This window comes from Mesocricetus auratus, unplaced genomic scaffold, assembly GCF_017639785.1.
Source record: "Mesocricetus auratus isolate SY011 unplaced genomic scaffold, BCM_Maur_2.0 Super-Scaffold_6730, whole genome shotgun sequence".
Taxonomy (NCBI): domain Eukaryota; kingdom Metazoa; phylum Chordata; class Mammalia; order Rodentia; family Cricetidae; genus Mesocricetus; species Mesocricetus auratus.
The window spans coordinates 67693313-67721154 of NW_024429184.1; the positions used below are offsets into that span (position 1 = coordinate 67693313).

Consider the following 27842-nt stretch of genomic DNA (forward strand, 5'->3'; position numbering starts at 1 on the left):
AACCTGCATTGTAATGTAGATTTCAGATAGAGATGCCAGGACTGTGGCATCTCCACCAAGAAAGGTTGCAGGCATGGTATGGACACAGCCCAAAAGACCATCTACATTTGCCGCTGCAGCAGAGCCGGGAGAGGAGGACTTCTTACATGCCGTTGCATCCCACATGACGCTATCATAAACCCCAGATGTCAGAAACGCATCTGCAGCGCTTAGTGTTGGCACTGCTGGATTTCAGTCTTGCTTTGATTCAGTCTTGACTGCTACCATCCCTCTCCAACCTCTATGAAGTGGGAATGTTTATTCTTCATCACTGTATACTAAAGTAATAAAACTTATTCTTTTAGTTTATAGGCTCACAGTTAAAACTGCCTTGAGTCTCAAAAGAAACTTTGGATATGTGTGTGCTACGCATTTACTTGTGTTAAGTGTGTGCACAAATGCCTTTAAGTACACATATGCTGTTGGGGACCAGAGTAGTATCAAGTTGCAGCAACTCCTTCTGCCAATAGATTTGGGGTGTGCCTTAGAGCACGGCTTCTTGTCTGCAGACATGACCTCTTACAAGGAAGAAAAGGGGTCCCTCGGTCTCTTGTGTGCTGGTTGGAGATTAGATCGCTGCTCCCACTGACCCCAAGGCAGAATGGAAGACCACAGCAGCTCTCTACCTTGTTTCCATGAGCAATTCCTTTGGTATCCTTTTTTTCCGGGCTCTCGTGGATTCACGCACTTTGGCCAATAGTGGGTGTTTTCCTTGGTCATTCCACTTTTTGTTAGAGGCAGTGTCACTCACTGAACCTCGAATTCACCGAATTCAGCTAGCATGATTAGCCAGTAAGCTCAGAGACTCCCCTGTGTCTACGTATTCTCCTCCCTCCCCCATGCTAACTATACACACTCCACTGCAGCTGTTTCTACATAGGTGCTGGGAAACAAAACTTAGGTCCTCTTGGATGCATGGCAGGCACTTTACAGACAGAGGCATCTTCAGGCCCTGAGATTTCGATTTTTAAATTTTGTTAGGACTATTGAAGACTATGGGAAGTTTTAGAATCAGAATGAGTGCATTTTGCACTGTGAGATGGCCGTGAGCCTCTGACGCCACAGGCTATGATTTAAAAGTGGTGTGTTTAGGTGCCGCATTGACAAAGAATGGGCTTGTTAATTATGACTGTTAACTTGATGGAGTTTAGAATCACCACAAAAACACTTGGCTAAGGGAAGACCCACTGTGAAAGTGGGTGGCAACATCCAGGGGGCTTAGGTCCCTGACTAAATAAGCCAAGAAAGGGAGCTGAGCTCCAGCAAGCATTCCTCTCTGCTTCCTGGCTGTGGACACCCCACACGGCTTTACCTTCCCACTTCAGATAAAGTACATTTTATTGACACCGGATACATATGCCACCAACAGTGCCAGCACACCGCACTGGTAGTCACCATCATCCCTATGGCTACAAACTCGAACTACTAAGGGAAAAAAAATGTACTGACTTAAGAATGTCCTTGACAAAACAGTAAAAATTGATTTTTTCATTATTCACAATGCTTTTCCATCTTCTGCATGAAGAAAACGGAAGCCTATGTGGGACAGAGCTGCTATACACACACACACACACACACACACACACACACACACACACACACACACACACACACACACACACACACACACGAACGAGCAGGAAGGCTACAACACAACGTGCTTGACTAGACCTGAAAAGGCTTCCTGTCTTCAAGGAACACTACTATAATCTGAAGAGATGAAAGGCAAGCCAAAGAGATTCAAGATCAGGTATTTGCCAGCCATTTTCTTGAAATACAGTGAACTTCTCACGTCAAGGAAGTGAACTGGTTCTGTGTCCTTACAATACGTAAATAGGGGCTTTTAAGCAAAAATCAGAATTTCAAAAACTCTCCTGGGCTTTACAAATTCCCACTCTTTGTCTAGGATTTGAAAACTGGGTCTCTTTCTAGGAAGCCCTGACTGTCCTTGAACTGGACTTCCTCCACCTTCATCCTCCTTAATGCTCTAACGCATTGTCAGTCTTTACACCCTTCTGGCAAACTGGGATGACATAAACAAAAAAACGACTTTTTTAAATGTACCCTGAATTTAGAAGATGAACATAATTCAATGAACAAATATTTTCAAAATAACACATGATGCTACAGAATCGAGGGTGGCTACAAAGCTACTCAGAGTGGGGGTACAGACCCACATGTTCTAATTAACCGTCTATAAATCTTTAATAGGCGTAGCATTATTCCCCACTTTCCCACTGCCATTTAAGAGTTCAGGTGAGTCAACCACTAGTAGAGTTTGGAATATCTATAATTATCTGCAAAGATATTACAATACTCCTCCTCCTTCTTATAATTACATATGTGTAAGGGCCGATAACTTGGGCCGATAACTTTCACATACTCCAGCCGAAACAACAGCCTGAAGAAGCAGACGCAGGACCCAGCTGCCTCTAGTAAACAGGACATTAACCATTAGCAAAAATATTAAACAATGAACCTCTCCCAGCCTGATCTTTTGTTGAAAAATAGTTGCTTTTGTTTTTCAGATGTTACTGTGTTAATGCAATGATTTACTTTTAAGTAAATTAATGTTTTTGTTTTCAATTTCGCCAGTTCTAATTTCTAGTGTAGTAAATAAGATACTGCTATCAAAAATACAGACGCTCTTTGGGATCCATCAATGTTTACGAACACAAAGGTCCTGTAACTAAAACACCCGAAAACGTCTGCTCTAAACAAAACTCAAGTATGAATGGATGAGCAGTTACCTGCAGACGTTTGTGTCGTGGATAGAGAAGGGTCTGGAGGGGTGCACAGCTGTCTGGGAAGTGGGGAGACACATTCTTCCTCATGTTTTATTATTGTAATAGCCTGGCAGACTGTGACCCAAGCACACGTCTCTCTGCACCAGCAGCTACTTCTGGTGTCTAAGCTCTTAAAAGGGAGGGGGACGCAGGGCTGATAAGCTCACAGGGAAGTCACATTCTCTTGGTCAAGTTTCTACTGATTCATCTCACTGAAATGCACTAGGGTAACATCGCACTTCATAGTAAGACTCAAGTTTTCCACCTGAAGCCTGCTCCGAACTTCTCCAGGCTCCGCCCACACTGGCACACAGCAGCTCCTTCTGGATACTGGTGCAAAAGGGAATCTCCTGACCAGACACTTCAACACTGTCAGAGCCCACACCAGCAGCTGGGTACCCTCTTTAGAAGATATGTGGGTGCTGTGCAGAAGACATTAATGAACACTGTAGAGGCATCAGCACCCCTACTCTTTGGTCTTCCAACTAGGGTTTAAAAAAAAAAAAAAAAAAAGTAGAGAAGCCTGAAGAGCATCCAGGAGACATGGTTCTGTTCCTTTCTGCTGCCACTGTCTTCTCCCAATCCTTCTCTTCACCAAAATGTCCTTTCCTGGGTCCCCAGTTCATGGTGCCCAAGTCTAAAAACCCCAGTTTCATCAGTCTCTGAAAAGAGTCAAAGCAGAACTGCAGTTAAAAAGAAAACTCCAAACAGGCTCCACTTCATCCAAGCAACGAAGGCTGCTTAAGTGAAATACCTGGCTGCCGTGCGAGTGAAGATATGTTCATTAATGTATTAATGCAACATAAAATAAAGTCAGAATTTTAAAACGTTTTAAAATTTCTTTTGGCAGACAAGAGGGTTAAGACTTTTGCTCTATCGATGATGAGCCTGGACCCTATGCTGACACACGTTGCTGTTGTTAGCAACACACACATGCTTACTAAAGTTTAAACTGTTGAGTGAACTTTCAGATGGCACTCCTTCAGCCATTTCTGTGCACTCCGAGTACTTCTAAACAACAGGCAGCCACGGGCTGCCATTGTGGACACCTCCAAGAGCTGCCCCAGTGTCCTGATAGTAGAAAGAGCTGCTAACTTTTCCATGAGGAGCTAGGTTCATCTACATAATGCTGTCAGTGCCCAAGAGGCCAGCAGGAATGGAGCATATCATCCAGGTGGGAACAGACGTTAGGAACTCAGCCATCAGTGGCAGTATCATTATATGGTTTCCAATGGGCACTCTTCTCCAGCAACGAGATACAAATTGGTATTCTTAACTTTCTAAAAAATTAAGTTGAGATTCACATAAAATAAAAATCAAGCCTTTTGTAATAGGACATGTTCACGAACAGTATGTTGACAAAATTGCTAGTCTCTTGGTGACCTAAAGACCTGTCAAATTATTTCCATTGATTGAAGTCCTATTCATGATATAATTAGAAAACCTGCACCTGCCTTCATTTTTCAATGCTTTAGAGTAAGCATGAGACTAACCCTCTTTAATAACCCTCCAAAGTATCACTCTTACCTAAATTAAGATGCTCTGCTCATTGTTTAAAAACAAGTTTAACAAGTGACTAACATGCCAGCAAGATCAACTAGGTTATCCAAACACAACAACAGGAGTTGGGCTAGCATTGCCGTGTGCTGCTGGCAATATGCTATCCCTACCCAGCAGGGTCGAAAGCCATGAAGTTCTTAGTGTTCAAAACAAATAAAGCCAGGAAAATAAAACTTGCACTAGCTATCTATACAACTAATTTGTTGTTGCTGCTGCTGTTGCTCTAGTGTTAACTGTGACCTACATCTTGCTTTCTGGCCATTTAAAAAACTTGTTTTGTTATACTTGACTGGTCCCTAAAAGAAAGTGAACATTTAAATTAACACCAAACACAGTGATTGTTTCTTGTCCTTGGTCTCAGTCAGCTTCAAGGGTACATTAGCCACCACAGTCGGGATAGGAAATGAAGACCATGTCATCAGAAATTTCTCATGGAGGACTGAGCCATAGGGAGTCTACAAAAATTCATGATTAGACTTGGAAAACATGGGATACTTCCAGACAAATCTCAATTCCCAATATTACTTTTCAATGTTTCCTTTTCTTAAACTCTGAATTCAGTAAAAATACATGACAGCCTGGACTGAAATCATTCTGTAGTATTTTCATAATATGAAGGGAAGAGTGCACTTTATAGATGGATTGTATAAATACATTTCAATAAAGCAGCATATGCAAACTTAACAAAAGTTTCACAAGCATCTCCATTTGGTGGGTAGCAGGATTTTGAATTTACTTTTTCTCATACTTGCAATGGCTGAGAGATGGTGGTGCGCACCTTTAATTACACCGTTCGGAAGGTAGAGGCAGAGAGATGGCTCTCTATGAGTTAGAGGCCAGCCTGGTCTACAAAGGGAGTTCCCAGGCAGCCAGGGTTACAGAGCAAAACCCTGTCTCAAAGAGCCAAACCAGAAAAAAAACCAACAACAACAACAACAAAAAAAAAACAACCACCAAACAAAAAAATCTTTTTAATATATAAAGATGCTATAAAACACATTAAGTCTTTTTAAATAGCATATAAAGCTTGAAGATGATATGGTCGAAGATGTTAACTGTTTTCTGACAAACAAAACCCTGGACTCCAGGTCTAGTTCTAATACATGCCCATCATGGGTGGCAATGGTGGTATAGTTGTGCAAAAACTGTGTCCAGAAATCAAATCTCATGTTCGGAAAATGTGAATTGCCTTCTTGGCGATGTTTAACTTCGCTACAATACAGCGCGGCAAGGTCCTCTCCCCCTTGCTAGTTTGACAGGTCTCTAGGGCACCAAGAGACTATGCAGTTACTTTTTAAGAAAAAAAAAAAAGATTAGGCTACACTACAGTAACACTAAAAAGATCTACAGTCAGCTGCTTTCACAGCCATTCCTTTAGCACTCCTAGAAAGGAGCTCATTCACCACACAAAGGTAGAATGTCATCCCAGGTTCCGGGAACACACAGGAAGACGCTGGAAACAGCAGAAGGCTGGAGGAGATCCTGGGAGTTAAGGCTGAGTGTAAATGTATACTTAACAGTAAAGACTTTGTACTACTGAACTATATACAGCTACAGTCTGACCTGCATCTGGTTCAGTGGGTTAACCTGCTGGATGTGGGGAAAGCCAGCAAAGCTCCCGCGCAATATGAAACAGGACGCCAATTTAGTCTGTCACTTGAGGCTCTAAATGCAAAGGAGTGGCTTTCCACTTGAGTGAAGTCAGGAAAACATGAGAAGGCAAATAGTATTATATACACATTATGTTTCCTAAAATTCAATAAAAGCAAAATACATTTAAATGTGATAACTTCCATATACATACACACACCCAAAATCATGAATTTTCATTTGCCTATTTAAAATGAAGTGTTCATAATCTAAGATAAAGGGGCAAAAAAACGAAACTAGAAAGAATTCCAAGAGCTCACTTCCACCGCCGCTGTGGCAGCGGGGACGATGAAAGTGTTTAACATTTACTGAACACTTACTGCATGCCGCACACTGTGCTAAGAACTCTATAGACATCTTCTCATTTAATTCTCATAATAGTCCTGGGAAACTGGTACATTTATTATCCTCAGGAAACTGGAGTTTAGTTTAGTAAATGACTTAAGGAAAGACTGAGGAGACATTGAAAGGGGAGCTCTTGGTGCCCATCAAGCCCCTGTCTTCAGAGTTCCAAGCTCCTGCCCCAACAGCAACCCCTGCCAGGGATGAGACCGGATGGGACCACGGGCTGCAGGCATTACGTGGACTAGCGGGGGTGTAAGGAGACACAGCTGGCATCTCTCCCGCTTTTCTTCTTAGGTTTGAATTCACATTTAACAGAGGATCTACATTAGCATCCAAGACTTCCACGCAGACAGCTGATAAAACCAACCCATGAGTCTGCATCGCTTTTATTTTATGAAGAGTCTCTTTTGGTTTACTTTTATTTTCTTCCCCAATCCTTCTCCAGCTTAGGGATTTTCTTTGTGAACACTGATGTTTAACTCTCTTGTAAGAACTGAAGCTACAACCTTGGCGCTTGGTTCTCGGCACAGATCTTTTCCAAACTTAAACTCTAAAATATTTCCTCGCTGAGCTAAGTCTTCAACCATAATTTCCAAGGAAGAGGATAGCCTAGTGTATCAGATGTCACAATAGGAGAGACCCTAAAACACAGGGAGTGCCCCAGCATCTTGCCCTACTGTGTTCCTTTAATATGACCACTGTTCCCACAAACCTCTTTAAAGGGAAAGTTGAGAGCAACAATTGACAGGAGTGAAATACCGCCTGGTGCCTTACTACAGCATCAAACATTTCCCCGGAGAGTCTGACTTGTCTGCTTTAGGCGGGGAGCCTCTGTGGCCTCCAGAGGAGTTCCTTCACGGGAATGCCTCGACAGCTTCCCGGCAGTCAGAACACAGTCAGCTTTGGCATGGGCCAGTTTAAAGCACAGGCAATATCTCCCCTTTACAGCCTGCTCAGTCCCTGTGTTCACTGAAAGGTGGCCCACAGGTCTGCAGCCTGCACTTCAGAGAATACTGAGACCTGGGTAAATGTTCCAACTTACTTCCCCACTGCCCACTTCTGGGGCCTCCAAAGTTTAGGATCTCGTCACACAGACTGAAGCATTTAAATTAATGGTGAAATGCTGAAGAGACGGCTCAGCGGTCAGCACCCAGCTTCAGTTCCTAGCACCCACTTGGCAGCGCACAACCATCTGTAATTTCAGTTCCAGGGAATATGATGTCCTCTGCAGGCACCAGTCACACATGTGGTACACATACATACATGGAGAAAAAGAAAAAAGCAACAACAACATCCATATCAAGAAACACAATCTAAAAATCGGTTTTGCTACTAACACATGCCTTTAATCTCAGCACTTGGGAGGGAGAGGCAGGTGGATCTCTGTGAGTTTGAGGCCAGTCTGGTCTACAATGTAAATTTCAGGACAGTCAAGGCTATACAGAGAAACCCTGTCTTGAAGAAGGGATAAAAATGAACTTTAATGCCAGTATCTCTGTACTCAATAAGAATTTCAAGTCTGTCTGCTCTCCTTCATTGATGAGTGATCTAGAAATCTAAGGTTCCTTGCTTTGGATCACTAGAAACACATCTGTGACCTCCTAATCAACTACCCTGAGCCAGCTAGAAGCCCAGGAAAAGCAGTCTGTGAGGGTGGGATTCCTGTGCGGCCTAGTCTATCAGGAGACAGGCAGATGAGCGTTCTGCTCCCAGGAACTACCTGGGGACTGTGTCCTTCAGAAACCCTCACAGGTTTCCCAACATGCCTCCTTGCTCTCCCGCCACACCCTCCACTCATCACACTCTGTGGACCAAACAGACAAGCCCCTGGGAGTAGCATCGCTTGCTCATCCCTTAAAGCCCAAACTTTCGCTTACATAATACTTAAGGTCTTACGAATCTCCTGACACCTATGATGCTGAACTATTTACAATTTAAAAACAAAACAAAAAACCAGAAAACTATGGAGAACGGGTCGAGTCAAGTACAGTCGCTCAGAAACAGCGCACTCTTCATTAAGGAACACCAGAGGGTGTTTAGTTCACTGCCTGAGTCATAATTTTCATTTAAACATTAAAACAAGAGGCAAGGAACTAACTTGCAGTCTTGCATGGTATTGGAAATGGCCGAGAAAAAAAGCTGGAATAGTGGCCCTCCGTATCTGTGTCAACTCTGTAAAATTGCATCTTTGTCTTGGTACTCTACCAGCTTCTCTTAATTTCTCTTCTGTGTTTAATTATTTAAAAAATAAATAAAATTACAGGTAACTATTCTAGGACTAAGTAAAGCAAAAACTGAAATAAAATGAGATCTCACTTTCAGTACTGCACTGAGAACTACACTCAGGTAATGAGTAGGCTTTTTTTTTTTTTTTTTTTTTTTTTGGTCAGGCAAAAGTACAAGCAAGCCACTCCCACATTTGATGCTGACTTAATCACTGATTTCAACTCGCTGGGGTGCAGAAAGGGAAAATGAAGGCAATGTCTCTGTGGTTCCCTATACCAAACCATCTATACAGATTTACAGCTCCAACTAGGGAGACTGCAGAGTAACCTTAAGGTGTCGAGACTTACAGTAACCTCTCCAGGTCAGTTTTACCAAGGTTTTTCCCTTCCTTTCTCCCAACCCACTTATTAATGCTTTCCCAACCATGTTCTACAGTACCAGAGACTTCCCTTCTAAATGGTGGCTAAAATAAATGATAAACAATCAAGGAATGAAAAGTACAGATGGGTGGGAGATTTCAGGTAGAAAATAAGGCTTTCTTTCCCCTTGCTCTTGGAGAACCACTTTCATGAGGAAACAAGGAACAGTACTACAGACAGCAGCACCAAAGAGCAGGCCTGTACTGACAGAATTTAACCGCTAACCGTATCCATCCACCACTTGAATCTAAAATCTTGAAAATGGCTGGAAGCTACCTTCCAGAGAAAAACACTAGTCTTCCTACAAGATAGACACCAGTAAGCTTCCTAGAGTTCTAACAAATGAAATCTCAGTGACCTACCTTTTAAGAACCAATGGATGACAACTCTCACACATTCAAGTTTTTCGATCTATTGATGCTCTAGCAACACGAATCCTTGTCCAACCTTGGAAAGGATGGGAACTGAAGCTCTAGCAACACGAATACTTGCTCATCCTTGGAAAGGATGGGAACTGAAGCTCGAGCAACACGAATACTTGCTCATCCTTGGAAAGGATGGGAACTGAAGCTCTAGCAACACGAATACTTGCTCATCCTTGGAAAGGGATGGGAACTGAAGCTCTAGCAACATGAATACTTGCTCATCCTTGGAAAGGGATGGGAACTGAAGCTCTAGCAACATGAATACTTGCTCATCCTTGGAAAGGATGGGAACTGAAGCTCTAGCAACATGAATACTTGCTCATCCTTGGAAAGGATGGGAACTGAAGCTCTAGCAACACGAATACTTGCTCATCCTTGGAAAGGAGGGGAACTCCTGACTTGGAGCGCTCCTTCCATAATTACACTAACCAATCTGTAGCCTATTAGTAATGTGTATAATCTTATCTATAATGACTTTTCTGAAAGCCTGGTTGGAAAAGTGTTTCATGTTGTTCAGTATGGCACCTACAAGTCACATGTCTGCTGAGCCCCTGAAGCACAACTAGAGCAACCCCAACTATGAAAAATGTAAGATTTCAAATACATGTCACTAAGTTTTATATTTAAATAATACCTGGGCTGGGAGGTGGTGGTGCACACCTTTAATCCCAGCACTTGGGAAACAGAGGCAGGTGGATCTCTATGAGTTCGAGGCCAGCCTGATCTACAGAATAAGTCCCAGGATAGCCAGAGCTACACAGAGAAACCCTATCTCCCCGCCCCAACATAAATATATATATATATATATATGGAAAAAAATCTTAAAATTTTGGGTGAGTCAAACACATTATTAATATTCTGTTAATTTTAATTTGATTAGTGTTTTGTTAATTTTAATTTGATTAATGTTTTGTTAATTTTAATTTGATCAGTAGAAAAATCTCAAATAGCTCATTGCAAACATGAAATTCCTGATCTATATCCACGGTAAAGTACTAATATAGAACAAAAATAAATACTTGAGAAATATTGGCAGAATGTTATATTCAAATAACAAAATCCCCTACTTACCTAAATGAATGCCTTTGCCTCCCCTCCACCTAGCACTACACTGTCAATCACTGCCCTTAACAAAGTGCTTAGTGTAGAGCAAATGATAAAATGTAGTAAAATGGAGGCACACAAGATACAAAATAAAATTGCAGTATATAACAATGAATTTTTAGTGAGGCATGAAGACTCTGGCCTATATCAGCACTCAAGGGCATAAGACAGAGGATCATGTTTGGGGCTAGCCTGGGCTACACACAGTAAGTCTGAAGCTAGTCTGAATTACAAAGCAAGACCCCTGTCTCGAAAATATTTAAATCTTGGATATTCGGAGTTTGGAGATCTGGCTCTGTGTAAAGAACACTTGCTGCGGGTGAGGGGATCTCAAGTTTGGTTCCCAGCCACCACCTGGTGATTCCCAACCTCCTTTAACCCCAGTTAGAGAAGCTGATGCCCTCTTCTGTCCACCATGGGCTTCTGCAAGCATGTGGTAGGCATAAACTCACATAGACACACCTTGGGGCATCTCGCAGTGGCCTAATATCAAACTTCAAAGATAACTGAAAAAATTAAACAAGCAGTCATGACCCCATTGGGGATCAAATATCAGATATCCTACACATTACATATTTACATCATGATTCATAACAGCAGCAAAATCACAGTTATGAAGTAGAATGAAAATTTATGTTTGGGCATCACCACAACATAAGGAACTGTATTAAAAGATCACAGCATTAGAAAAGTTGAGAACCAATGAGCCTAACTCTGTCAAATTTGATAATCATAGGAAACATCCTTTCTTTAAAAAATAGCCATCTAAGAGACACAGCCAACTCAGAGGCTATCAGTCTAGGGGACTTAAACTCTACACTGGGCACTTTCTATTTTAACTCATTAAAATTCTGACCTCTGAGGAAAATCAGCTCTGGGAGATTGCTCATGAGAGCAGTCGGAGAAGGGCGTCATGAAAGTCACTGGGCTGCTACAGGCCAAGGAAGGAAAACAGAGCCTTACTAAAGGGTCACGAAGAAGTAACCAAGCCCAGGGAGCCAGGCAACCGTGCTTCCCACAGAGGGCCAGCTGCTCCGCCGAGGTTTGACTGGAGGCCTGGTCTCTGTAGGTGTGTGCACTTAGAAGCATCCCTAAATGCCATTCATGTCAGAAGCTGGCTTTACACGCGGTGACTTTAATTTCCCATCTTGCTCATGGGTAACGTCATAGGTAGTAGTCATGGATGCACATGCCTGTCACTAAAAAGGCTTTTTTTCCCCCATTTTCTAATTACAACTCCCATATACATGGCTTGAGATGTATGGTCAACTTTTCCCACAGGTTTACTAAGCGGTTGCCAACAATTCTACCCACACTGGGTAAATGCAGTGCCAGGAGAGGACTAACTCAAGCTTCCGGGAAAAGGCTTTGCAAAAGGCTTTTAAAACTGTTCTTAAGTTGTCACAGAAAGACATTTTTTACAAGTAACACTGATTCTTCCAGATCCATACAAGATCTTTTATTTATTTCTAGGAATATGGGGGAGGGTGACACAGAAGCATTATTACCCACTGTCAAATTCTTAACTTCTGTTCCCCTTTATGGTGAATATATTTACAGACCAAATTAACGAAAAGAACTCAAAAACATCAAAACCACAGTGTTTCAGATCCTAAAAACTCCACCAGAACTTTCCATCTGAGAGAAGAGCTCAGAAACGGGGAAATCTAGGGGACTGTGCAGCAGGAATCATCCAGAAACTTGGGGTGTACCTAAAACCTGAGGACAATCCATTTAGATAAGCTCTGCCAACAAGCAACGCTATCCTGGTGCACAGTGCATGCACAGATGTCTATTCTGACTAACCCTCCCTCATTCCCTTCACAGGTAAGTGTTGCCGTCTCCTGTGCTACATCCACTCTGCAAACCTCTGGGGAACACAGGGTACAGGTGCTGTGCCTCAATGCCACATGTCAGTACATGAGCTACGCAAGGCCTGTGCAATTCTGTCACGTACTCACAGCTCTAAGCCTGGTTCCCTCACCCTCTATCCATCCTGCCCCTCAGCTCAGAGCCCCTCAGCTCAGAGCGATCCTCCACATCTCCCAAGAAAAGTAACTTCTCCCCAGACACCCTAAGAATGGCTCTCTTTCCTTCTCATGAAGTTCCTTCACGTGGGCTCTTACCCTAAAAGCAAGGCTGTTTCCTCTCCCTCACCCAGAGGTACAGAGAGTACCTCCCTTGTTTGAGAGATGTTCCTTGAAATCATGGAAAAGTCAAACCACAGCAACAATGTTTGACACTAAAATAGTGAAGCCATTTGTAAACTTGGCAACAGTAACCCTGAACACTTTCTACATGACAGTGTATTATTCTGGGTTCCCAATGCATTTACAAGATGTTACTGCTAATATTGCCATGCTTCCAGCCAGAAAGGAAGAGAAACCCCTCTCTTAAGATAATGAAATCAAGACCCCCGAGGCTAAGGAAGTTGAAGGCAGGGGTATAAAAATGTGTGGCATACTACCAAAAGTTAAGGCTCCAAGCCTGTTTCTAAATACTACGGCAGGGGCCCCTGGAGGGTCTGTGATGGTGCACTACTTTTACATGACACTGTGTTTTTGCTTTCTCTCCATGCAAACAGGCAGTGGACTGACTGTTCCAGGACCATGATTTGCAGAGACTGCACAGGGATGGGAGTGGGGGATGGCAACCCAGGGCCTTGCACATGCCAAGTATATGTTCTAACTCTGACCCTGACTTTGAATTTCTAAGATAGTACACAGCTATACAAATAACTCACATAATGTAAATGTTGTGGAGTTTACATTCCCCAATAATTTTCATGGGTGTTCAGGAATCCAAAAGGGTTTCAAAACCATTATGTAAGCTACTGAAAAAGCTACAGTTTTCCCTATAAATCTTACCAAAATACCAGATCTAGATCTTCCTTTAATGAATATGGCCACGCACAATAATGTAGTTTCATACATTCAGTCAATAAATCTTTTGATCCCACATTTTCCTTTGTTTTTTTGTTATAAAAATAATCTCTAGATATATTTAAGTATTATACAATTCATAAAGGACCTAATCAGAACCTATGAAATATTTAAGGAATACAACTTGTTTTTCAAAAGTGGAAAAACTTGTCAGGTGGTAGTGGCTCATGCCTTTAATCCCAGCACTTGGGAGGGGGTGGCAGATGGATTTCTGTGAGTTCAAGACCAGCATGATCCACAGAGTGAGTTCAAGTTCCAGGATACTCAGAGCTGTAAGACAGAGAAACCCTGTCTCAAAAACTGAGGGCAGTGGTGGAGTGGGGGGTGGGGGTGGAAAAACTCAAGTCAACAAGTCTGTACAAATGTGATTTCAAACTAAGAGAATAGCTTCCCAGATGCCCAGCACAATCTGGAATTCCATCATATGTGACATTCAGTATGGGTCTGGTGGCCCTAAAGCAAAGCCCAATTAGAAAGATATACTTGCTAGGGCCCAAGATGACTCATCCAGGAGGAGAGATTCTAGACCATATGAGAACATTCTGAATTACCCACATATGCAACATCCTCACATCTGGTAACATGGAGGGGTGCCTATGTGCATGAATCAAATTTACTATTTTATGACTTAGGTGAAACTTCATATTTTATAATGTGTTTAAGATAAAATTAATTTTACATTTTATCCACACATGGGATAACAATTATGAAAAGAAGCCCAAGTGTCAAAAGGTTATAGCTACAACCTAGAGAAGCAAGGACATCGCCAAGGCTGTTTGCCACACCACCTAATCCTATCCTTTGGGACTGGTACCATTTTCTTATGTCACTGAAGCATCTGGTACAGGAAGGTTAAATCACTTGGCCAGTATCACCAAGCTGTATAGGGGACAGCAGGGATTCAAACACCCTTCTGACTTCATTTCCAAAACCGTTGACTCACCCAGAACTGGAAGAAGATCCAAAGCTAAGCACCAGTGGGAAAGTAAATACCAAGAAAAATACAAACAAAACTGAACCTGCAAAGAAACACGGTTCAAATGTTCATGTCTACAGCCTTGCAAAAGTGCTGTTTGTCTTGTGAGATGCCCAGGCAGAGAGCAGTGTCCTCGGGTCACCCAGCACTGGTCTCAGGCTCAGAAGCCAAAGTATACTGTCCTCCGAATGCCTCTGGAAACTCTGAAAGCGGGAAAAGAGCAACTTCCCCTGGGGACCACCACAATCTCCTCCGGGAGCCCCTACAAACTGTGTTCACCTTCCAACTGCTTGAGTGGGAAATCAGAAACCAGCACTGGAAAGATTCCTTCTTTATCAAGACAGCTTCCACTTCTGGGGATTAAAACTACTCCCCCAAAGCTAAGTCCCTGCATTTGTGCCTTGGAGGTGCCCAGGTTGGCCCACCTCAGGACAGCACCATCGAGTGTTTGGTCCCGAGTAGACAGGAGGGAAAACTGGCCCTGAAGCCAGCTGTCCATCAGGGCCCAGGGCTCTGATGGCGACTGCTCAGTGGACCGACTGTCTTCCTGTCATCCTCTGGGCACCCTGGAGGAAAACAGTGAGGGCAGACTCCAGAGTCCTTGTCCAGAGGGCTGACCATTCTGTCTCATGGGAAGTTGTGACCCCCACCGGATGAGTGTGCCGTGCCACCTCTGCAGTGCTCCTGAGACACTGGGTGTACCAGACTGTACCTTCACTCTGTCAGCCAGGGCTGGCTGCAGCCTCAGCCCCGCTCTACCGGCCTGTGCGCTGAATTCACTATGAGGGCGGGCCCTTTGCTCCACACAACCTGGATCTGCTCTGCGCCCAATTGTCTTTGCAAGCCAGGACAGCTGCTTCCCACTTCCTGGACAGAGCCTTCCTACTGACCGGTTTCTCCATGCAGAAAGCTCAACTCCAGGTGCATGTTTGGGGAATCGCCTTAAAACCACATGAAGTGTCTTCAGGTATCACTTCCCTAAGGTAAGTTTGACTGGAATCTCAAGCACTCGTCCTTTCCAGGTTACTTCCTCTTCCAGGACATCTGTCACATAAGCACCCATGATCTTTCACACACAGGCCATGTTTTCCAATGATTGAGTCCATCCGGAAGAAGCAGCATGCCCTACAGCTGAAGTCACCCGCTGTGCCCCCAACCCACGAAGACCTGCAGACCTGGGGCGCAAATGTACACTCAGAAAAATCTGTACATGAACCCTGCTTCTCACAGGTCAAGGTCACGAAGACCAAAATACACAAAGGTGGGAAAATGTCCTTGTAAATATAAGCTGAGAGAGCTAACAAAAATCTGAACTTACAAAACCACTGTGTTCTGTCCATGCTGGCACACAAACATGAAATTACCAATGGCTGTCGTTCCTACAATTTAAAATCGCACGCTCAACAACTGGCAAATAGAGTACTGTAGGAACGTACATCTCACAGCTTCCCGCAGAAAATAAAAGAAGGTAAGGGGTGCTAATGAAAAAAATTTGCTCAAAACCAAGTGTCAGTGTATTCTTCAAACAGAGAAAGAGGGAGAGAGAAGAAGGAGGAAGGAGATGACCACAAAAAAAATCTTTTTCTGATGAGTGGACCTAGTCTCGGTCAACTACGTTATCTGCAGCTTTAGCACCTAGCACAATTCCCAGGACATCGGGATTAAAGAATTCTAGAGTGGATGATGAGCCAGTCAGTGAGCAAATGAAATAAATAAAGGCAACCATGGGGGCGGAGGCAACCTATGAGCTAGAAACTCAAGGTGTCCATGAGGAAACAGTTTCCATGACGCTCATTAGACAAGCGGACCACGCTGACTCTCCCGCCACAGTGCAGGCAGGCTCTGCAGGTCTCCTTACCTGATGCACAGGCACTTTCTGCGGGGTGTTCTGGGGTGACGGGTGGAGTTGTGCCCAAGGCTGGTGATGAGGGTGTGGAGGGGAAGACTGGTGCAAGCCAGGGTGGGGCTGTAGTGGAGGGCAGCTTGGCAGCTGCTGAAAAGATGGCTGCTGACCAGGATGCTGTTGGCCGGGTATCAGTCTTTCCTGGATTGCTTGTGGATCTGCAAGGCCAACACCAGGACAACCATTTGGTCTCATGTGCCCGGTCAACTCCCTTGGTGCCGAGGACATGCCCATGAACGGACGAGGCTGCTGCATGTTTCTAGGGCCCATATTCCTCTGTCCGAGTCCCATGGCCCCAGGGGGCTGGTGAGATGGCTGGGGGTGGGGCATATTTGGATAACTGCCAACTTCCATTGGCATCCCCGCACTTCCGGGCCTGACTTGCGGAGGAGGCGTGCCTGCTGGATTACTCATTGCTTTCATGGGTGACATGGGAGGTGGAGAGGCATAAGTTCCCTGAGGCTGCGAAGGATGCATAGTTTGTGTGTTCATTTGGTTAAGCGAGCCACTGGCGTGAATGGGCTGCTGGTGCATTAGTCCTTGACCACTGTTTGATGGGAATCCTACGGCATTGGGGTACCTTGGTACGGACTGATTCATTGGAGTACTGTTTGTAAGGCCTAAATTTTGATTCATCCCTGTACTGTTAACTAATCCCTGATTTAGGTTACTGTAAGGGTATCGAGAATACTGCCCTGAGTTGTTTACAGTAGGGGAGGGGACCGTCTGGCTCCGAGAACTAAAGTTAAGGGTTTGTGGCCTGACAGTCCCTTGCTGAGGAGGATTTGGGGAGAATCTGGGGCTGTGGGCAACGGACTCTCCATGGAGAGCAGTAGGGGGGTGGCGGTGAAACTGCTGCACTGAGTGGCGCAGGGGAGGTGCCATGCTGGGGCTCTGCTGGGGCACGTGCGACAAGTGGCCAGGTCCCGAGGTGGCAATGAAAGGACTTCCCTGGCTGAGGCCCTCTTGACCTTGGGGAAACTGGCTCATCCTCTGCTGTGGCTGGCCGTGCTGCTGCATGGAAAAATCCCCTCGTGCCATATAGCTGCCCATCTGCTGCATGTGCTGAGGGTGGCCCTGGGCAGGTGGCCCCGACGGAGCTGGCTGTGGTTGCTGTTGCTGGTAGGGCGCGCGTATCTGGTCTGGTACCTGAACAGCCCGAGGGCCCCACATGGAGCCGCTGTCCACAAAAGACTGCCCGTGCCTTTCATTCTGCATGCCAGGATAGACTCCCATCTGACCACCGCCACTGCCTCCATGGGGAACAGGGGGGGTATGATACTGCGAGTGCGGAGATGCCAATCCATTCCCGGGGGCACTGCCCATCATTCTATTAGGCTGATCCATCAGATGCATCTTTTGTTCATACTGATTATAGTGATCAAAGTGGGTCAACTTGGTCTGATTTTGATTCGTGGAAGGATGATGAAGGGATGGCTGTAAGGAGGCGAAACCTTGGTCCATGGGCATCTGCTGACCCATGGGATTCACTGGGTTTTCAGGGTAGCCACATTCCCCAAGGCCTTCAAGGCCTTCACTGAATATATTCCCATCCTCGCCAAAAAGACTCATCATTCCTGGATCCGCCATCTTCCAACACACGGCTCCTCCAAACACAGCTCGGGAGCTTGTCTGTGCTTCTTCGCTGAGGTGCTTGTCCTCAAAGCCTATAATCCTTAACTAATCTTCCTCATGTCATTCTAAATTTCTTTAATTCTCGTGGACCCTGCAGTGTCAGGCGAGGTCTGGATATAGGTCCTAGAAGGGAGCAGGAGGTAGGAAGAAAGAAAAGAGAAAACAAAGAATTAGGAACAAATGACAAGAAGCGCCAGTATTTTCCACATTTGAATTTAGCTTCCATCAACAATACTAATCTAGGCCCCTTGCTGAGCTGTATTTTACAAATCTGGTTCACTTTAAGGGAAACTCATTAGCTTCTACCAGACGCATTATGATCAGTTACGTAGAAAGCCAGCAAAACACTAACCTTAACCTTAAATTAATCCATTCACTACACTTCCTCACATTCCGTTCTTGGATGGAACAGAACAAAAGGACACAACATGAAGCAGCAGCAGCTGCCACAGCAGGCAAGCAGATGCATGAATACAGCCAAGCAACCCATCTGCTGGACTAAAACCCTGCAAACGCTCTGGTTACCAACAGCCACCCTTAACCTCACTCCCCAGAGCAGTGTAATCAGATGAGCGCAGCACCGAGGACTGCGAAAAGCCCAACTTAGTGAAATTGACTGGAGGATTATACAAATACCAAAATCAGTCATTTTGTACAAATTAGATATTTACAGCCCACATACAACTGTGTAACTGCAACAGAGGCCTCTAACAAGAAAGCGCCCATAATGAGGTTGAAAAGCAAGCTTGGGAACAGCACAATAAATTCATAATTTCATTATGCTTAATAGCAGGAATAGAGAAGATTCAGAAAGAGACTACAAGAAAAGCTTTCATTCTCCACGAGGACCGATTTGACTCATGGCTCTGGGCCCACCATGTTCCAGATTCGTGGGGCAGATGGTAGCAGGGTCTAGACACCAGCTTCATTATGCTCCACCATTGGCTCTGGTGAGGGCTGAGGAGCCCAAGTGACCACTCGGGGAAACTAGCTGGTAGCCAATGACTGTCCTGTTGGTAGAGACAGGCCTTTTCAGAAACTAGCCAAAGCTGGGTGTTACTTTAACAGAATAAAGTTAAAAATATCCAGCAGACCTTTTCAAACTCTGATAGGACAAAGCAGGCCACAGCAGGGAGTGGGGCTCGCTGGCACATCCCTCCACCTCCTATCCTAACTGTACAGCAGCTACCCAGCACCCCGCCTTCTCTGTTAACTCTTTCCAATGGATTTGGGGTCAGACTAAAATAACCAACATGATTTGAAGAATGCATGCTTCAACAACCAAAACAGAAAAGTGGTTTTGTTCACTGCTTATTGAATCAACAAGCTAGTTAAGAATGAATTCACATAAGAAAAATGCCTGAAATCTTAGACATCTTTGGAATTTAACTCATTGATTCCCTCTTACATGAAGCACTGTGTGATGCTGACCCAGTTGGAGCCCTGAAGCACATGGTGCAGACTTTCTAATGATGCTCGAAACATACCGGGTCATGGATTCCACGGTGCACTTCTACAACAACAGAGAAGGAAGCGACTCTGCTGAGGAGACACCCAGTGAGACAGACAAAGCCCACTTCTGCCTGTCCCATTCTAACATATTCGGAACACGGAGGAAGCTCTGTTTATGGAAATGTAAACAACAGTCCAGCTCACTGTCAGCACTACAGACATGACACCTGAGAGGGTCTCCAGGTCCCTCGTTTTCAGGTGACAGCTGTCAGCTACCGTCAAAGGTCTCCTCACTCTGCCACTAACTGCCATCAGTTTTCTGATCTACTTTCTTCAAATGTAGAGGTCAGACAGGGGACAATCGGGGTACACACGAAAACCATTTTGTTGAAAATGTGCTGCTTTTCCATAAATGACTAAAAATCCAGGCAAGGAGTAGAAATCTCCAGTGCCAAATGCAACAAATATGGATAAACTGAATTTGTGTCTAACCTAAAAAAGAAAAAAAAAAGCTTAAAAAGTTAGTCTTCATTTACTCAGGGCTCATTCTTAACTTTCAAGGAAATAAACACTGCAGGTGGACTTAAAAATAGCTTAAGCCTGCCACGCAGCCCACTTCGCACGTCAGCTGAAGAAAAGTAGTGTCACCTATATGTCCTGGAAAACCTTGCTTCGTATCCCCACAATTCACCTGCTGAGCCCCACCAAGTGTGTTGGGGGGGCGCAGCCTGGGTAAATCCTGGCCCCTCTGCCCTGGGGGAAAGGGAGCACAGGGGTCCCCTCTCTCCAGCAGGGCATCGCACCGCCAGCTTGGAGAAGCAGCAGTGGGGTTGGCACTTGCTTTTTATCAGCTACGGGCCCAGCAGAAGGGGAAAGGAAGTTGTACAGGCATGAGAAGAGACAAAACAGGGCCTCACTGAGAGTAATTACACCAGACACTTGGCTTTGTTCCCCTCCTTCCGGTTCCCTACTCATTCCCATTAAGAATCCACTCCCGGAGGCATGAAAACTGCCAGCATTATATGGTATCAAGTAAGCATGTCACCCACTGCAGCTGTGACCACACTCAGGTGTGCCCCAGGCAGAGGAGTTAAAAACCTGTGGCTCAGCAGTCTCCCAGCAGTGACTGCTAACGCTCAGGTCATCAACGCCACCTTGCTTCTCTTCTGACCTCTAGGACCAACTGGCAACTGTGCCAGGACTCCATCTGTAACTATGGTTCAGTCCGTACTTCTGCCCCGAACTAACCTAATTAATTGATTTTGGTCATCTTTTTATTGGATTCAGACCATCTGAATGCCCACTTTCCTAGGTCACAGCTGCAACACATAATTTTCTGTGTTTTATAAGCTGTTAACAATAAAATTCCATTTTGAAGGCTTCATCTTTCTCTACATTCAATGCCTACATTGCCTATGGCTACAGATCACTGTCAAGTGGGCCACACCTAAGAGTCACAATCAGAAAAGAAATGTTCACTTTCGAGTAGCTATGTATTAAAAGTAGCCAAAAGGGTGAAATAAATTTTAAGACTTTCCATTTAACCCTTATGAAAGCTGGTGTGAACTAAAGGAGACTTCACAAGATGTGTGTGTTCAGGTGAGGAGGGGCACAAAACTCCACCTGAGAACTATCGGCATGGGCAGAAGTCCACGACAATGCCAGTTTCCTCTTCACAGGTGAGTTAACGGGTCTAAGTGGCTATAAGAAAATGTTTTAATGACAAACAGTTCCCCAAAATTGAAAATGATGACTGGATAAGACAGCAGCATGATGAATAATGGCAAAAGCCTAAAGCCAACGTTGGGTCTACTTCATTCAGAGATGAGTCCGCAAGACAATGCTGCTTCAAACAGAAGCACATTAAATTCCTTTCAAGAAATTTTCCAAAAGAGTCTAACTTTAAGGAACAGGCACGTCAGAGAACCAAGCAGAGATTGCTGGTAATTTCCTTGGGAATAAATAGGCACACCTAAACAAATAAACAGCACAAAGAACCAACAATGAGCTGAGGCTGTAGCTCAGACTGCATGCCTAGCATGTACAAAACCAAGGCTCAATCCTTAGTACCCCAACATTGCTAAATTTTTTTAATTAAAAAAAATCAACAGTGCAAGCAAGGGATACACAAGAAGTCAATGAGAAGTTATAAATATTTGAAAAGAACATAAAATGGCTTCATTATTATCTAGTATCACATTGATTATTTAATGCAGTGACTTTCCAACCTCACAACGGTTAACCAATTCCTAATTACCCCACGATTCTGAAGACATTTGTGCACTTGAGTTTTAATGTATACCACAATGTTGCAGACTTCTTGTCACAGGCATGGACCAGAAACCCAGCAAGGAAACAGGTAAATTCAAAACACCTTTCAGATGCAAACATTTCCTTCAGTTCAACCATGTAGATGGCAGAACTCTTCCATGAATGTCCAGCACACCTTGGCAAGGGTGAAGTCATGGAGTATTTGTTGAGATACTGAGGATTTCTTTCTAGTTTTTATTATTTTTATTTTTCGAGACAGGGTTTCTCGGTGTAGCTCTGTAGACCGGGCTGGCCTCAAACTCACAGAGATCCGCCTGCCTCTGCCTCCCGAGTGCTGGGATTAAAGGCTCCTGATACTGAAGGCTTTTTGGTTGCTGCTAGCTTCACCTGTGGTGGCTCTGCAGCTCCTCTACCCGAGAAGAACTGTCAGAGATTCTGGACAGCGGGAAGCATCCATTGGTCTCCAAAGGTGTGTCCTGGTACACAGGACATCAGTACCCCCACCACAACCCAGAAAGAGGCCACTCAGGCACCACAGAGAGAGCACTCTGAAGGGAAGAGGACAGGGGGATGGGTAGGAGGACACACATAAGACAAAGGGCACACTGGGGCTGAGCCTAAACTGAAACCAAAAGCCCTGAACAGCCCATGGGCAGCCATCTCCCTACCCCAACACAGCCTCCAACAGCCAACTTGGAAAGAGGAAAGTCCAGTGGGGCCAGTGCTTGCTGTCGGGAAGGGCGTCTATCCAGCTGACAAGCATCCAGATGAAGGACTCGGGACGTGCCTCCAAGCAACATCAGAACATCAGCTCATCACCAGGCAGCTGCAGAGCTGCTGCTGGACCAGGTGCCCTTCCGGAACTCTTGGGCCAAGACCACATTTTCTTCCTCGTTTATCTGCTTGGGCACTGTGGATACACTAAGACTGTGCTGCCTAAGTCAGCAGCTACCAGCCACATGTTGGCATTTAAAATCATCAAAACTAAATAAATTTAAAAATGCATTCAAGTGCTCAGAATCATTCACAGACAGTGCACACATAAGCCTGTCCACAGACGACAATGCTGCTCAGTTCTTCCTGAAGGTCCTTCCTAGAAAGAGACCATACTGAATAGCACCATCCTTGACCACAAAGGTTTGTATTATTTCAAAGGCCACTACCGTCCCTTGTGATACAACATGTGGTATTTTTCCAGATGTCCATTTTAACTACACTTTCAACGCATAAAATCTCTCCCTTCTCTATTTCCTAATGCAGTTTTCCATTTTTGATCATTTTAGCTGTGTGCAGGAATAGTTCTAACTATACAGAAACATATTTGGAGAGACGGGAGTTCCTTTTGAAGGCCTGCACTAGGTCCAAATAATGTTTGAAAAATTAAACTGGGAGCTGGGCATGATGGCTCACACCTTTAATCCCAGCACTCAGGAGGCAGAATCAGGTGGATCACTATGAATTCAAGACCAGCCTGATCCACATATCAAATTCCAAGCCACTGCTACAGAATGAGACCCTACCACAAAAACACCACCAAATGAAAGAGAGGGAGGGAGGGAGGGAGGGAGGGAGGGAGGGAGGGAGGGAGGGAGGGAAGGAAGGAAGGAAGGAAGGAAGGAAGGAAGGAAGGAAGGAAAGAAAGAAAGAAAGAAAGAAAGAAAGAAAGAAAGAAAGAAAGAAAGAAAGAAAGAAAGAAAGAAAGAAAGAGAAAAAACCATGGGGCTGGTTATGCACTTAAGGGTAGAGGTGCATATACCTGCTTGGCAAGTATACGACCATAGACTGGAGTCACAGAACACAAAAGTTTAAACCTTAACAAAGATTGCGCTGATGGCTTTCACTTTTTTTCACCAGATAATGAGCAATCTTGATGATGTAAGACAGCTATCTGACACCTTGCATACACGATGTTATGCCAAACAGATGTGGCCCCATCCTCAAGGAGCGTGCTGCTCCAGCAAATCCCTTCAAGTATTCTGAACTTGTTCAATTTGCTCACCCTGTTTCAGGTTCATCTGGACCTGGACCACCACTTCCGCTTTGTCCTCCTCCTCCACCACCTCCTCCTCTGGCTACACAGTCAGACCTTTATGGGTTAGTGGAGGACATAAAACTGGAAGGTGACCTGGTTATCCCAAGTCCCAAGAATGGCCACTCCTCTGCAGTCCTACTGCTTCTTGTGAAATCCTTAAAGGCCTTCCCTTGACTTTCAGGATCCTGTATAAATGTTTGAGTGTGACTGGACACATGTCATCAGATGCCCAAATACCCCTCCATTCTGAAATCCCCAAAATCTTTCCCTCTGCCCTGACACTCCTCTGAGGTACACCAAACATCCTGAAGGATTAACATCCACCCCTCTGCAACCTGTTTTCTCTGGCTTCCTCATCCCCTCAAATGCAGCCTGGCTTTTTTTCCATCTAGGGTCCCTGTTATCACTGTCTGAAGATGCTTCCAGACTCCCTCCTTGAGGTGGCTCTGAGACCCTCCCTGGTGGGGCCACCTAGCCGAGGTTACAAAGCACCACACACTCTGCTGCACGTTTGTGTTCCCTGACTCTTCCTGGAGACTAGAGCCTTGCCACTTGAGTGGGGTCTGAGGACAGCAACACTGGACCTCTGCCTGCTATGCAAAATACAGTCTCAGACCACCCCACCCCCACTCTCCCCCAACCCCACGCTATGGAATCTGCATATGAATGTTCGGACACTCAGCTCTCAGACTAGGAGTTTCTCTGTGGCAGTATGGAGGACCACTTAGAGAGAGAACAAACAATAACAAGTGACACTTGTTTCAGGGAACCAAGCAAGTGATACAATGATAAAGCATTTAAAGGGAAAAGGTCGTGCTGGCATTTGCAACTGACCAACAAAGCTGGCTTCATCCAAAACAGTTTCACCGGTTCTTAGTGGCAAACTTGAACATTTAACAAAAGCTTATAGGCAGTGGGCATCTAAGAGTGGTTTGCATTTAAAGATACGTCCACTTGCTTACGGTCGTTCTTGGTAAGAAAGAAAATTCAGTTAAATTAGTCTAGTGCTGTTACATAATGTACTATTTCACAGGTTTCTTGCAGAAACCTTTCAGTTATTTCTACATAACCTTGATATTCTAAACTGCCTTTCAGATGAAAAGTTCCCTCACCCCACCCCCATTAGCTGAGAACCAGTGTTTGCTTTAAAGGCAACAAATCAAACAGCACTGGGCTAACAACTTAAGACACTGAGGGCCCCAGGCATTTTTTTCTAAATGATCAAAACGATCATATTGCCCCATCCCCAAGTTGTGCCACTCTGGTACAAAAATCAGAAATTACATCCTTCAGAGAAAGGTTGTCACACTCTGCAACTCAGCCCCAACTGTCACCCCTGAAGACAGACCCTGAGCAGGCAGGCAGCAACCCTGACCTCAGCCAGGCGACAGGCAGCCTGCCTCCTACCATACTAATCTAACAGGTCTTCATGTTGCGTGCAACCTAGCATGGCCCCCAGAAAGACTGTCACACAGTCCAATAACGACAAAGCATTCAACAAGAGAAACACACACACACACACACACACACACACACACACACACACACACACACACACACACACACACGACCATACAAGCTATTGCACTGTATCCTTGTACTTAATAAAATGTGTCTGTAAAATGTATATCTAATCTCAAAATATTCTAGTCTAAGTAACTTTAAGTTTAAATTGTAACTTTAACACAGAAGATAGAAGAGCAAATGAAGAGACAGATCCAGAAATACATAAACTTTTAATTAACATATTTATGCTGGGCAGTGGTAGAGTACCCCTTTAATTCCAGCAATCACGAGGCAGAGACAGGCAGATCTCTCTGAGTTCGAACTCAGCCTTTACTTCAAAGTAAGTTTTAGGACAACCAAGGCTACACAAAGAAACTCTGTCTCAAAAAAATTAAAAAATAAAAAAGAATCATATTTAAGCTGAAGAAAAATCAAAGTCTACGCTCAACCAACCATTCTGCCAAAAACTGAAGGAAGACTAATATGAATTTTATAAAACTTACTGGTTGCTAATTTTACTAAATGTTACGAAATATCCAGAGATGTTATAAAAGCTAATGATAGCACATTTATCAACCTAATAAAAAATATTACAAAATATTTCTCTACTCACTTTTTATCTATTTCAAGATACTGGTCTCTTATATACATGCCCATCTGAAGGCTAGGCCTGCTAATAAATGGATGTAAAACAGAAAAACCAGGAAGAGACACCCTGGGGCCACCTTCTGCCCATCTACCCAGGCATCACAGACTTCTAGAGGACCCTAGAGGAAGGACAAGGACAACATTCGAAGAGCAGCCAAATGCTCCTGTGGAGAGTGTGCTTTTGGCTGCAGCTGAACCAGTCGCCAGCAATGGACATCTCCCATATTCTTTTACATCGAAAAGGGTTCTGCCGTGCTAAAACACACTGTTTTGTTTTTTTTCTTATTTCCAAGAGGGAGTTATAAAAGCACTTTTAATTGGGCTGGAGAGATGGGTGAGTCAACGTTAAGGGCACTGACTTCTCTTCCAGAAGACCTGGCTTCGATTCCCAGCACCCACACAGTGACTCACGACGATCTATAACTCCAGTTCCAAGACACCTGACGCCTTCTTCTAGCCACTGTGGGCACCACGTAAGCATATGGTGCATAGACATATATGCAAGCAAAATGTCCATACACCTAGAACAATTTTTTTAAACTGTAAATGTACTCAATACTACCTGATCTGAAAGGCAGAATCAGGGGGCCATTAAAGGCAACTTTCTGATATACTAGTGTCTTAGTCAATGTTCAGCTGCTGTGAGGAAACACCGTGACCAAAAACCAAGTTGGAGAGGGTCATTTGGCTCACACTTCCATATTGCAGTCCGTCGAGGGAAGCCAGAACAGGAGCTCCCACGGGGCAGGAACCTGAAGGCAGGAGCTGATGCAGAGGCCATGGGGCTTGCTGCTTACTGGCTTGTTCTCTATATCATTTGCTTGGTCTGCTTTCTTATAGAACCCAGGATCACCAGGGCAAAGCTGGCACCACCCTCAATTGGCTGGGCCCTCGCCCATCACTCACTACTTAAGAAAATGCTCTACAGGCTGGTTCACAGCCTGATCTTAGGGAAGCATTTTCTCAATGGAGGTTTCTTCTTCTCACATGACTATAGTTTGTGTCACGTTGACATAAATCTATCCAGCATGACTGCAACATTCTTTTCCCTATTTAAAAAACACACTTTATGCAACACCACAGATGAAAACAATTTGTTGTCTTCGCTAGATCAGCATATATACGGTGGAAGGCCTCCTGTCACGAATGAACTTGAGCACAATTGCAAGCAAGTGCCAAGGGATAGGAAACGGGTCCCTCAGCAAGCTGGAGGACTTTCTAAAACTGACAAATGCATTAGGCATCAGACTAATGCAAAAGAGAAATACATGGGAATCATTTCAGTTCAGATTTCCAGAGAAGTGAGCAGTGGAACAACAGACTGAATCCTAGAGCATCTAAGAAAGTGTTTTAGAAAGCTGCAGGTAATCTCAGAAGGTTGGATCCACAGCCAGAACAGCGGAAAACATAGCTATGCATTCAATAAGTGAAACCTGCAGGTAATCTCAGAAGGTTGGATCCACAGCCAAAACAGTGGAAAAACATAGCTATGCATTCAACAAGAAAAGCACTCAATTCTGATTTCAAATAAATCGTGTTGACAAGTGAGAGGGAATTAAGGCTGGAATGCAGAGCAAATAGTTTCATACCCACTATTTCATAATCATTTCAAAATTTAACATAGCTGTAAAACATCTTTACACCTACATTTACTACATTCAAGTATGTTCTAGAATAATCAAAACCGTCAGTTTTATGCAGCTAAACCCACCTAATGTGTCTTTGGACCAATTAAATGCTTTGCTCACATTAGCATGTGATTTAAAAAGCTTTTCTCCATGAGCCCCACATAGTTAACTTTATAGTTTCCAGCATCTACAGGAAAGGCGCAACCATAAGTTACCCTCTCTCATTCCACAGAATTGTCTAGGTTTCCTTACCCAAGCAGTTCTGTGCTGCAGAAAAATCCACTTGATAAAACAT

At 44.3% G+C, this 27842-nt stretch overlaps 1 protein-coding gene across 3 annotated transcripts in view; it reads right to left on the minus strand.

Moving 5' to 3' along the window:
- Nucleotides 1-27842, minus strand: part of Chd7 (chromodomain helicase DNA binding protein 7) — a 183542-nt gene that overhangs the window by 106205 nt on the left and 49495 nt on the right. For all 3 annotated transcript variants that reach the window (XM_040741469.1, XM_040741470.1, XM_040741468.1), the window contains exon 2: nucleotides 16331-18133. In XM_040741469.1, the coding sequence (XP_040597403.1) occupies nucleotides 16331-17965 (1635 nt within the window). In that variant the 5' untranslated portion in view covers nucleotides 17966-18133. The remainder of the gene's footprint in view (nucleotides 1-16330; nucleotides 18134-27842) is intronic.